Source organism: Rhamphochromis sp. 'chilingali' (genome assembly GCF_963969265.1).
Source record: "Rhamphochromis sp. 'chilingali' genome assembly, chromosome: 9".
Lineage (NCBI taxonomy): Eukaryota > Metazoa > Chordata > Actinopteri > Cichliformes > Cichlidae > Rhamphochromis > Rhamphochromis sp. 'chilingali'.
Window position 1 is genome coordinate 18640176 of NC_137936.1, and position 12830 is coordinate 18653005.

Consider the following 12830-nt stretch of genomic DNA (forward strand, 5'->3'; position numbering starts at 1 on the left):
CATCCATCCAACCATTATCTTAGATGACTCACTGGTGGAGTGTAATAATGCACTATAATTAAAATGACAACTCTAACATATCCTCCTGAGAACCAAGGATAAGAATCTTCCTATTGAACTTATTTTGTGATTTCCTTCCTCTTTGGAGCTAAAAGAGGCCACCCAAATACATGAGATATCAATGGAAAGACCAGGATGTCCTCTGTTTAGTACACCAGGACTTAGTAGGGTTGCTCAAATAAGTCAAAAGATATAACCCAAAAACAAATGTCCATCACATAAATGAATAGGCTGGTTCTTAGGAGAATATCATCTTAATCATACAATGAAAAAAAATGGTAGTTGGAGGTTTTGAGAGTTAGATTAGTTAAGATCAGTTCAAGGTGCCTCTCCAGAATGTTGTTTCCCACTGAAAAAAAATGCTCATGTTCACTGGATGTTTTGTAAAAGTTATGTAGAATTACTTGGAATATGCAGCTCATCATCTCACTCATTATGTTAGAAGATTTAAAATATTGTTTGTGTTTTTGAATAAAGTGGAACAGCAGCTCTGAAGCCGATTTATTATCAATTTAGGGAACTGTAATTACTTGAGTCTGCATTAAGGGGCATCAGAATGACTACAAAGCTCCAACATGGCTTTCTATTATATATCCAGGCTACAGACTTGTCAGGTTTAGCCCAGTTATCCGTTATGTCATCCAGTGGGACCTATCTAGTGCAAAGTCAGGTCTTGTGAAAAAAACGCAACCAGGACAATAAGCACACACCTGATAAAAATCATGCGAGTCAGGGTGATGATGTGGTCAGATCTGACTCAGTGTGGGAGTTAATTTTTAACTGAAAGCTTGGCAACTTGCCTGTTTAATGTTTACTGTAATCTATCAATACATAACATCAGCAGGTTAGCATTTGTGCTCAAAGCCTGGGTAATTTTGCAATTCGAAAACAATCTACGCTTAAAGAATTTTAAATGTTTTACAGTATTTTATAATATGTTAGTTGTTGTGTATTATGTTTGGTGCAACCCTAATACCAATACTCTGAAACTTGAAAACTTTATTGAACAAAATATTAATTTCTTGACCACTAAGTTAAAGCTAGTCACACTCATACTGAATACTAATTCAGTTTCAGCTTACACTTAGTAGGAGTTTAGGCAAGTTTCTAAATCAACCTTGCCCAAATTTTCACTTTTCATAGTCACATACTTTTTTGTTTCACTGATTTCAGTTTTTTTTTTTCAAACATTTGCCCGAATACACCATAGACACAGCCACAAATAATAATTCAAACTGTTAAAAGGCAGTAGTTTAAAACTTTGTGAGCTAAGAAATCCATAAAATAAAATGGGTAAAATTAGGACAATTGAGTTTAATATTATTTTAATGTTTTTAATACGTATCTGTCATATTTGTTTTATATGAATGGCAACAGGGTTGAGAATCAGTACTAATATTAATGTTTTCTCTGAAAAGACCCGAGCTGTGGCATTTAATGGGCTGTGAAAGTCGAGGATAGAGAAGTTATACGGGCCTTAATTAATATTTCAGAAGGGGTTGTTATTGGCTGTTTACGTCTGACGTAGGGCACAAGCGTTGTTTGGGAGGCGGAAGTGAAAGAAGACAAGGGAGAACTAAGTAGTTAGCTGGTTGGGTGGCTTGTAGGCAGGCAAGCCTTAAGGCAAGTGCCAAATTTAAACACTATTTGTAGATAAATTACCTCGTGAATTTACGACACGGTTTTTGTTGGTGTCGACGTCAGAAACTTTTCTGAGAATCTCAAACGGGACATTGCCAAATCAACGCTAGCTAACGTAACGCCTAGTTAGCAACTGACGCTAGCTGCGCTGCACAACAACGGCTAGTTTTCTCGCAGCCGGCTTCGATACGGTCAGCAAGTCTCCTCTACCGTGTGTTACGAGCTGAAAGTAAGTTTTTGAGACGACAAGAAACTCTTTATATGTATAATGTCTGCCCACTTGTCAGTGTTTAGGATGTCCTGACGCTGTAGCTGCTAATGGTGGTGAGGTGTTTTTCGGCAAAAACAAGGCCGGCCTGTGGCTCCTCTGGGTCGAATCCAACAAGGAAGGAGACCGGCTAGTCGGGGTTGGTCTGTCGGCCAAAGCATCGTAAAAGAACAACAAAAAAAAAAAAAAAAAAAAAAACCTAAACAAAAAAACTCATCATTGTCAAATGTTGTGAAGGGGTGTCTTTAAACGGTGTTAATGCTCATGCACACAGAGAAGGATTTTTACCTCAGAACTACACATCACCGAGTGGCTGAATAGCTACTCGTCACTGTGTTCTTTGGCTACATCTTGATCCTGGTCAGTGTGACCTTTAAGCGATCTCCTCACCCTTATTGTCTACAGGCTGTGTTAAACAGATGTTATATGTGTCTGAGTGTTGCTAGGGAATCTTGACCTGTCATGTCTGTATTATGCGTTAAGTGGGTTTCGTTTCGCTTGTGGCTCACAGGTCACGCGGTTACACGTCGTTCAAGTTGTCTTAATTATACAACGCCCATTGCTTGTACCAACAGGCTCGAGACAGAAAAGAAACATCTTGCTATACATTTATCCAGGTTTTGAGTATTTTACTTTTCAATGACAGATGCTGTCTGACATTTACGTCTACCATTTTCTTATTGTTTCATTAAAAAAATACTGTGCACAGTATGATGACACATATGGTCTTGCACAGTTTTTTAATTAAGTGGTTGGAGTTGAAAAACTGCTCCTCCGCTGCAAACAGCCCTCTGAGTTTGGATTAGTCCTAATTTGTGTGTCTTTTGAAGTTGTTCAGCATATCTATCTCTTCACTCGTACTTGTTATAGCTAAAATACACACGTTTAAAAAGATGATCCTTCATTACTGAAGCATCTGTTTCCCATGTAGAAGCTGGTTAACAAGGACAAATGATGATGGCTTCCCTCTGTGACCTGGAGTAATTGACTGAACATTGTCTGAACTCTGCTTTCCAAAACTATTTTTAGTTTGGGGTTTGTTTTGTGTTGTTTGGTTTGCATTTATAACCCATGTCAGAGGTGAAGACTAGATGCTCTGAGCAGAAATGTATGAGCATAGAGAAACTGTGGTGGAGTCCAAAACTTCATGGTTTTTAAAATAATAAATAATAATGAGCCTAATTCATGCAGTCATTTCTTAACTGAGAAATACTGTATATTCATTCAGGCAGAAGAAATTATTTAATTTGTTTTGATCATATTAGTGAAAGGCCACAATCTCATTTTGGACTGAACCGCCTGTCAGAAATCGTAGTTGTTGAGTGAGCCCTCATCTGGGACTCTCCTTAGCTCTTTCCGGGACAGTGGCGCAGCTGCCCCTCTGTTGGTCTTCCTTGGTCTCTTGTGTTCTGGGGGCCTCTGGATGTCTGGAGTTTTGATCTCCTCCACACCTGCTTCACGCCCTGGAGGACGGGGCTGTGGCCCCCCCACACCCTCTAGCAGATTATTACATGAAGGAACCTTTTAAAAAAACAAAAAACAAGCGCGTCCATGCTCACAGGTGTACACACGGGTGATCACACCCACAAACTACACCCTTTTTGGCTCCTACCTCAAAGCACACTGTGTTCTGTTGATCTTATGTGCTGCACAATAATGTTTAACATTTAGTATTTACTGTCATATTCCCATATATCATTGTGATGTTGTTTATTCTATTACTCTTGTTCTCTTCTGCTTGCTTTCTTTTTTCTTTCTCAGCAGGTGATCCAGGTGATTGATATATGCATTTTTTTTCTCTGCCCGTTCTGTTGGTTTTTGTCTTTTGCCCTTTTCCCCCGTCCCTCTTCTCAGCTGTTTCTCTTTCCCTCTTTCTTTCTCCCCTTCTTTCCCCCAGTCAAGTCTGTCCCGTATTCAGTAAGTGAAAATAAAATAAACAATAAAAGGTGAATCAAATGGACCATTACGGCAAGGCTGGGATGGTCAGTTTGGTAAAGTAAATCCGTTGGGCATCTTTCTTTGCCTTTAGACAACAATTCTGATGGCAAAAGAGCCAAACGGGACAGGCCAAAAAAAAAAAAAAAAAAAAAAGAAATCGTAGTTGTTAATGAGAAATCATGGACCTGCTGTTCATGAAAGTTTAAATGTCTGATCTCTGCTTCTGCTGTTATCATGTGACTAATTTAAGCACACCTCCGTGACAGTGTGTTGCTGTTGTTCATGCTACTGTCAACTATTTTGTGCTTCACAGGTATTGGATTTCCACTCAGAAAGAATGCTGGTGCTTTCCAGCTTATGGTTGTGTTTTACTTTAGTAAACTGATGCATGCAATTTGAAATGAAGTGTTCATGTTTACTGTTAAATGTTACCTAAAAGGTTATTGCTTCACCACCAAAACAAGATACAATTTGTGTATTTTTTTTTTTCACCCAAAAGGAGAAACATAATTGGACTTGACAATTAGACACTGCCACAGTGTATAATATATACAGTACATATCTTTATATGGTGCTTTTCCAGCTCAGGGGAATTTCTGACTCTCAAAACAATAATCAGGCTGCGGGTTTCATTTAAATTTAAAGGGTTTTTTGTTTTTTTTGTTTTTTTTAACATGTACACAATCTAACTGGAGCAGTAAGGTATTTTAGGCACATTAGCAATCATAAAGGCTACAGGTTTTTTTTGTTTTGTTTTTTTCTTAAAGAAAATTCCCAGTGGGAGGCCATGTTTGTAATGCACTGGTGAAACCTTGCTGATGTTTGTATACTACTAATTGTATACTATGCTGCTATAATATACAATTAGGATCATCTTTAGCTTTGAGGAAATACTGCTACATGTTACTGCCAGACATCTGCTTTTTCTGCCCTCCTTATTGACAGTGCAGTACTTTTCCCAGGTTTTGTTTTATCAGTTGCATTGTGATCAGTGTTTACATAGCACCGATAGGACAAAGGTATGGGAGAAGATAAAGCAGTGTCTTAAGAAATCACATTTTATTTTGTCTTTCTAGTCTATTTGTGTATGGGAAAGGTTTATACATAGCCCTTCAAGACATTAATATACATTTTCACTGGAACCCACTGCACAATTGGACAGAACATAAAAGATTTGCTATAAGGTCAGATTTGCGTCAACACTGGAAGCGAAGCACTCATCGCCAACCCCATCAAAGCTGACGTCTTGTTGCTTGTGGACATCGTAGGCTGTGGTTATCTAAGTAATGTTCTAACGTATTTACTACCAGATTATATGTCAAGCAACAGTTTTGTGCACTCTTAATTTTCACTCACTTCAATCACTCGCCTGGTGGTGGTGGAGTTTCTTGGTTTCCACCAACTTTACCTCGTCAGTTGTTATTTCACCCTTAGTTGCTCTTAATCGCTGAATGCCATTCACTTTCTCTGCTCTCTTGTTGAAGCAAATCACTTTCTGTGTGGATGCAGCTTCAGTCTTGCATTGTATAATGATACTGGCTGACGACAAAATCTCTTTTTTTGTCCTAGTGAAACACCAAGGCATCTAATTTTCCTCTTTTTATTTATTTCAAACATTGCATTCTCAAATAAACAATTGATCACTTAAAGGGGGTGATACAGTATAATACAACACATATTAACTTAATCATGCACTGGGTAAGCTCTTGCTGAAATCTCTGATGAGTATTGGGGAAATTGTGCACATCCCTGAGCAGTGAAGAGTGTTTGAGTGTTCAGAAAAGGCACAGATTGCAGAACAGTTAACTACCACTCTTGCTCAAACTAAAGTGACATACATCCAGTTGTTTTGTCCAATTCTCCAGAATTTAGTCAACATTTTAGCCCCAAATTGACTAATATGTGTCTTTCACTTTTGTATAGATTCTGGGAAAAACTAGATTTAATTTTATTTATACATCTATTTGCATGTTGTCTCCCAAGTCATGTTGTATTTGTGACTGTGGTCATTTTATATAATTATATCTTGCAATGGTTGACGGTGTATTAAGCGTTACATTGTGCAGCATTGGTTTGTCAACTTAGTGACAGTGAAATCAGCAGAAAATGTCTCATATGTCACTTGGTTTGGACTTTGAGGAGGAGTCAATATTCTTAGAAGTAACCTCCCTGTGTGTGTGTGTGTGTGTGTGTGTGTGTGTGTGTGTGTTGAAGTGAGAGGGAGAGAGAGAGATATGTTCCTCGTGATTTGCCCAACAGCTTAGGAAGCACATGACTGAAATGAGTGGCATTCATACATGATTGGTGCAGGGCCATGAAACTCAAGACATAAAGTTGTCCAATAGGCCAGTCTGTAAAGAAACTGAATTATTTTTTTGTATTGATTATGTTGTTCCAGGTATATAGACAGCTAGTGGTTAGGTTGTGACTTGCTATGACGACGTCAGAAAAGCATTAGTAACTAAACCCTCTTGCTTTTTGTCTTACTGCAGCTGTGGAAAAATGACATCCAGGAAGAAAGTGCTCCTGAAAGTCATCATCCTGGGAGATTCAGGGTGAGTCACACAAACTATTCAATTTTTTTTCCTATTGTTGTTTTGGGGTTAATTTAATTTTACATTGCGCTACTTCCTTGTTGGCACAAGTTGTTGTGGTGGTGCAATAAGCTGTCGCCAGGCAGAATACAAACTGTGCTTCTTGTATATACAGCCCTTATCTGCTGCTAATCACTACTATTGCTATCAAGCTCAGTTTTCATGCTCATTATGCCGTCTTTCAAAAGTAGTTTTTATATTACAGTTATTCAAACATGGTTTCAAGGGAACTTTTAATTTTTCACAATAATTTATAAAAAAAAAAGCTTAGTAAACAGTTTCATAAGAAACCTTAAAGCTGGGTGAACCTGAGAACACTGAAATCTTTTGTGTATCCCTGTGATAATATGATTCACCAATAAATTACAGTATTTTATATGTAAGGAAAACATAATGGCCAAACAGGTTGAATCAACCACCATTCATTCATTTCTTATTGTTAAGCCAGGCTGAAATGTAACTCCAGGCCATTGAATATTTTAACTTGCAAAAATTAAAATAGGAATGATCCCTGTTTTGTTGAATCATATGACCACTTGGAAAGAATACCAAAGTTGACTCTGGTTCTTTGCTGATTGACCAGAAAGATGAATTTGTAGGTTATGATGTAAACAGTTCTCTAGTACGCTTCAGTAGGAAATCTACGTCTTAATTTAGAACATAGCCTAATGTGCACCTCCTGAGAAATTCTACATTTCAGGTTGACACAGCCCGCAACCATTTAATGGCGTGGCAGGCTGTAGTATAGGGTTAAGAGGGGTTTCTGGTTATTTCACGAGTTAGGATGTAGAATTCCCACAGATATCTAAATCAGATCACTGGTCTGTTTTGTATCTGAGTTTTCTAGATGCAAATTAGTTGACTCTTTTTCACTCTAGTGTGGTGGTAAAGCATCTGAAATGGTTGGTTGACTGTGTGAAAATACCTTAGTTTTGTCCTTGTATTTATTTATGTATAACAACAACATAGCAGTTTGGCAGGTAGCCACACCTGAGAGTGAGGCAAAGCCTTTACTCTTTGGACTTGCTCACCATTCTCTCTTACCTGTACCAATCGGTGCTCTGTCACCCTCACAGGTCAGTAATTGTTTGCACTGATTAAGGATCACGTTAAATTTGCTGAGTGTGTCTTCTTGTTCCACAAGAATGACACACTGATAACATCATCATAGCATGCAGCATTTCAGTTTCCTTTATCGCATGCTTTACGACCTGTAAGTGGCTATACTGCTGTACAGACCATTTGCTAATGTGGTTAGCGATATGGTTGAAGCAGTCATCATTCGTCTTATATGTAGTGGATCCTTGTATTTAAAATCAGCTTGTCTCGATTAAGATGGATACCCAATGTGCTCAAGCTGGTGGAAATTCTAAAAGCTTTAACCACATTCATATATCACCAAACACAGTAATTTAATTGCTGCATATTTCATATTTCTGTTGTGCTGCTGTTTCTCTTCTCAGTGTTGGGAAGACCTCCTTAATGAACCAGTATGTGAACAAGAAGTTTAGTAACCAGTACAAAGCCACAATAGGAGCAGACTTCCTGACGAAGGAGGTGATGGTGGACGACCGACTCGTTACAATGCAGGTGTGGTATGATAACTAGTCGGAGGACTAAATTATGTGAGGACAAATGAAGCTTTAAGTTTTCATGGATTCAAGCACAGTTTTATTGAGAGTTGTTGTTTTGTATTATCTTTAATCCTGGTGTGCCTAACTATTGTTCCTCTTTCATTGCCTAGATCTGGGACACAGCTGGCCAGGAGAGGTTCCAGTCTTTGGGTGTTGCGTTCTACCGTGGAGCAGACTGCTGTGTGCTGGTGTTTGATGTGACTGCGCCCAATACATTCAAAACACTTGACAGCTGGAGGGATGAGTTTCTGATCCAGGCCAGTCCTCGAGATCCTGAGAACTTCCCGTTTGTGGTGCTAGGCAACAAGATTGACTTGGAGAACAGACAGGTTGGTATGAGATTCCTGGTTCTAGTTTCGTTGTTTTAAGAATGACTTTAACTATGTGTGCGTGTCAGTTGTAAGTGCACACAGCACACTGTGGCTGTTACTGTTGTGCTGCTTTGTTTGGTAGATCTGTAGAAGGAGAAAAGACTAAATCATTAAAGACTTGCTGTGACCATAAAGATTAGCGCAGGTGTTGATGGGGTTGCTGTGTAAGGAATGTTAGAGGACTTGGTGAAACTACAAAAGTCACTTCACCTGAGCAGAGGAGCTTCTTGTGGCTAGTGAAGTGCATGCCTTGACAGGGCCTTTGTATAAGCTTGGAAAGCTCACCTCAAGTTTATGTGTTACATAACAATATCAGAGTGGCTTTTTTCCAACGATAGTAACTCTAAACATTGAAGTAACTCTTATCCACACTTTGAAGTGGCATAATCAGAGCATAGACTTCAACATTACAATGTGAATTGACAAATTGATACCTCAGTAAAGCTATTCACGCCAGACATCCAAAAACCAAAATAAAAGCAGTTTGTGAGAACAAATGATACATGTGCCACCTGAAAGTTGTGCACTCACCTATGAGAAATGCTTGTTGAGCAGTTATTCCCCAAATGTAGCTGAAAAATCAACTTTTCCTCCAGCACTGGGAATATCTTTTTTTTTATAAGCATAATATGAGTTTGTATGCTTGTGACCTAAATATCAATACCTATATCATAATCAAATAATGCAGAAAATTGAGTTATTGTATTGTACAACTTATTTTAGCTTGTTGTTGTCGATGGACTCAATCTCTCTTTATATCCACAGGTGACCACCAAAAGGGCTCAAGCCTGGTGTCAAAGTAAGAACAACATCCCCTACTTTGAGACCAGTGCGAAGGAAGCCATAAATGTAGAACAGGCATTTCAGACAATCGCACGTAATGCACTCAAACAGGTGAGTTACAGGTTAATGGTGTGTGTGTGTGGTGTGCTGGTGGTGGGTTTGAAATGGCTTGTTGCATTGTGTGATTGTTGAATTTTAAAAAATCTTTCGGCTTTACTTAACTTCTTTTTTCTTGGTGCCTTGCAGGAGACAGAGGTGGAGTTGTATAATGACTTCCCAGGGCCCATAAAGCTGGGAGGGAATGAAGGACCTAAACCCGCAACAGAAAGCTGCAGCTGCTAAGAGAAAATTTGGACCATCTTCTCTCTTGGCTTTTTGGAAACGCCCTGTCACTGGTTACATCACCTCCACCTCGCTTCCAGGGAAGGGAATTCCCTACTGGTCTTCCTCCTCCATGCCATTGTTCATTCCACTGACACGACCCTTCGCACAATGTGCTGCACATGGATGTGTCCCCCTCACAATTAATACACAAATTAATACACTAGTGTTCTCTTGTAAAATATGTTGACGAGTCCAGCGCCCAAAGATCACACAAGAAAAAAATGACACCCCCCAGCCCCACTCTGACCTCACGGTCCCTGACTTGATCTCCTGTGAGTGATCTCCTGTCCCAGCAACCCATTTGTGCAGATGATGCCCGACATTCATGCTAAGGGGACAAGATGGAGCCATTTTCAGAGTGCAATTGGGAACTCTAGATGTCCTAGCTGATTATCTTTAATGTGAGGCGATGTTGGCTAATGTCAGCATCCCAAGTTTCGCATTCTCTGATTTCTCTTTTGCTTTCTTTTGCCTATCTGTCAATGAATAATCTTGCTGAACTATATATACAGATGCATTAATTGGCTGAAGATGTTTTTGAAGCCAATCTGAAACACTTTCTTCTTTCTTTTTGCACTTTGTATGTTTTTTTTTGCCTTTAAAAATTATACAGGGATGACTGATTTTTGGGCAACGTCTGCTGCCAGATGCCTTTCAAATTAGAATTCCTCACTCTTTCCTTTTTTGATATGTCCTGAGAATTTGTTGAACACTCTGGTAGATTATCTTTGCCTTTGCCCTTCAAGATTGTGCTTAAAGGGTTTATAACTGCCTAAACAGCACAGTAGAAATGTTGTTAAGTAGACTCAAAGTAAAAGCTGAGTCTACTTAATAAGTCAGTGTAGAACATGGATTAATTGTCCCTGATATATTAATATTTGCCTTTTGTGTAACATTACTTGTACTGCTACTATTACTGCTGTATATGTTCTGTCCTTTCATCAGACGTCTTTCATCGCTATAGAATTACAATATGCATCACCAACACAGCTTACACCTGTCTTCTGTCATGTCTTTGTTATTGCTGTTCTATCTATCTGCTTGTAGCTCAGGTTGGCTAAGTACTTTATTTTTAACGGATTGTGTATTACAGTGTATAGATGGTGAAGGTATAATGGACTGAAATCAAATGGATATTCTATCTTTCCATTTAATGAAAATATCCAGTTATCTGTCCTGGTAGTACTCCTCCTTATAAGAACAAAATTACTGCAATGCAAACATTGTTGTCAAAGAAAATTCGGACATCAAATAATAAAACTCTTGACTATATTAACAGTCTGGCATTCTGTGTCTCAGTGTATGTATGGTTGATGAAATTCTCAGTTTCTTTTTCCATTCAGACACCCCCTCAGGTGTGTAATTGTGTGAAGCCTTAATCACAGATGCAGAGAACTGATATACATTTGTTTTTTTACTTTTTCCATCTACTTTGGCCTTCAGTTCACAAAGTTTGAATTCACTGTAAACCAGTTAGTGTTATTGGTATGGGTTTTTTTTTTTAAGTAAATGAGAAAAAACTACTTGTATAGGTGTTGAATGCACTGTGCTTCATGTTTTAAGTCATTAACTATTGTTATCAGTTACTTTTTTAGGTACACCTGTTCAACTACTTGTTAGCTCAAATATCTAATCAGCCAATCACATGGTAGGGCAGGGGTTACTTTGAATGGTACCAAAAGGGCTGATCTAACAAGTTTAGAAACTGAACTACTATAACAGACTAGTGTAATTTTTTTCCACCAAAAGTGAAGCACCACCATTGGTCAGATTATTCTCTTAAAAGCATCAGCTTGTCCCAAGGTCCAGTTCAGCAGATCAAATTTACAGAGGAAAATTTAGCTGAGCAATCAATTAAAACAGTGCATGACTGTCAAAGCAGCCCGGCCTCTAATTTTATCCATCTGAGTTAGAAAAATCCACCTATTTAGTTGGGCATTGTTTGCCTTACTTTTAGAGGCAGCAAGTGGCCTGTAGGGGCACTACAGCTTCTAATTTTCAGTGGCAATTCCAGTTTTCAAGTTGGAACTAACTCACTTCCTTGTTCACCCATTTCAAATTTCCTGAACTCAAAAGTTTCAAACACAGGATGGAACAATGAACTTCAATGAAAACATGGTAAATCCCCCCCAATATACCTGCAAACATGGCAACTCAGGGTTCAACATGCAGACTAGAGAAGCTGGGGATCTAACTACAGACAATCTGATCCGCTGATGACTCCTAAACCACCCCTCAGGAAAAATGATGGAGGACATAAAAAGTTATTTAGGCTTTTTCCCTGCGCAGCAGTGATAAAGCTTCTGTCCATAAAAAGCATCGTAAAATGCCCCTTCCTCTTTGTGAAATTTTGTCTGGGGGAATATTGATGTCTTTAAATAGACAGTCTATGTTAAATAAATATGCTAGACATCTTTGTGCCAGTGTTGCAGGCAAACATGTCCTGTCACATTTGTTTTCTGTGTTGAATAGTTTTTCTTTCATTTGTGACTTGCAGGTCACGCAGCTACCCGTGATTGTCTGATCATACAACAACTATTTCTTGTACCAACAAGCTTGAGGACAAAATGAAATCTGTTGCCACACATGCAACAGATTTCTTTTTTCAATTCTGTCTGACACTACCATCAACTTTTTTCCAACAGACCTTGTGCAGAGTATAAAGACTGAGATATGTTATATGGACAAAATTACTGGACCTCGTTCCCCAAAATCTTTAAATTCAGGTGTTTTCAGTCCCATTGCCACAGCTCAAGCACTGAGACAGGCAGTCTACCTTTAAAAACATTTGTGAAAGAATGGGTTGTTCTAAAGAGCTCGCTGAATTCGACTGTTGTAACAGCAACAATTCAGTTTGTGAAATATTTTCCCTCTTAGATATTCCACCATTAACTGCAAAATGTAACACACTGCAAAGTGGGCCAAATTAGGCCAGACACAACAGGCTTATAGTTTACTGGTAGAAATATGCATGCTTGAGCTCTAAAAGGATATTCTGAGTCAGGAATACACCTGTATGCTATGAATCAGCTTTAAGGAAATACTGCTTACTGTCAGAGAGCTGCTGCACTAGTTTTTTCTGTTTTGTCAGTAAAACTGTGATTACCGTTTACTACAGATATGACAAAGGTTTGGGTAAAAGTTAAAGCAGCCTCTT

General features: G+C 38.7%; 1 protein-coding gene across 1 annotated transcript; it reads left to right on the top strand.

Annotated features, from left to right (window-relative positions):
• The first annotated feature begins 1609 nt into the window (after positions 1-1609).
• LOC308401985 (ras-related protein rab7-like) lies at positions 1610-10945 on the top strand. Its single transcript, XM_080890467.1, has 6 exons — positions 1610-1930; positions 6400-6462; positions 7965-8091; positions 8246-8464; positions 9272-9400; positions 9536-10945. The coding sequence occupies exons 2-6, from the start codon at positions 6410-6412 to the stop codon at positions 9629-9631; spliced, it is 624 nt and encodes a 207-aa protein (XP_080746593.1). The 5' UTR covers positions 1610-1930; positions 6400-6409; the 3' UTR covers positions 9632-10945.
• Positions 10946-12830: the final 1885 nt, after the last annotated feature.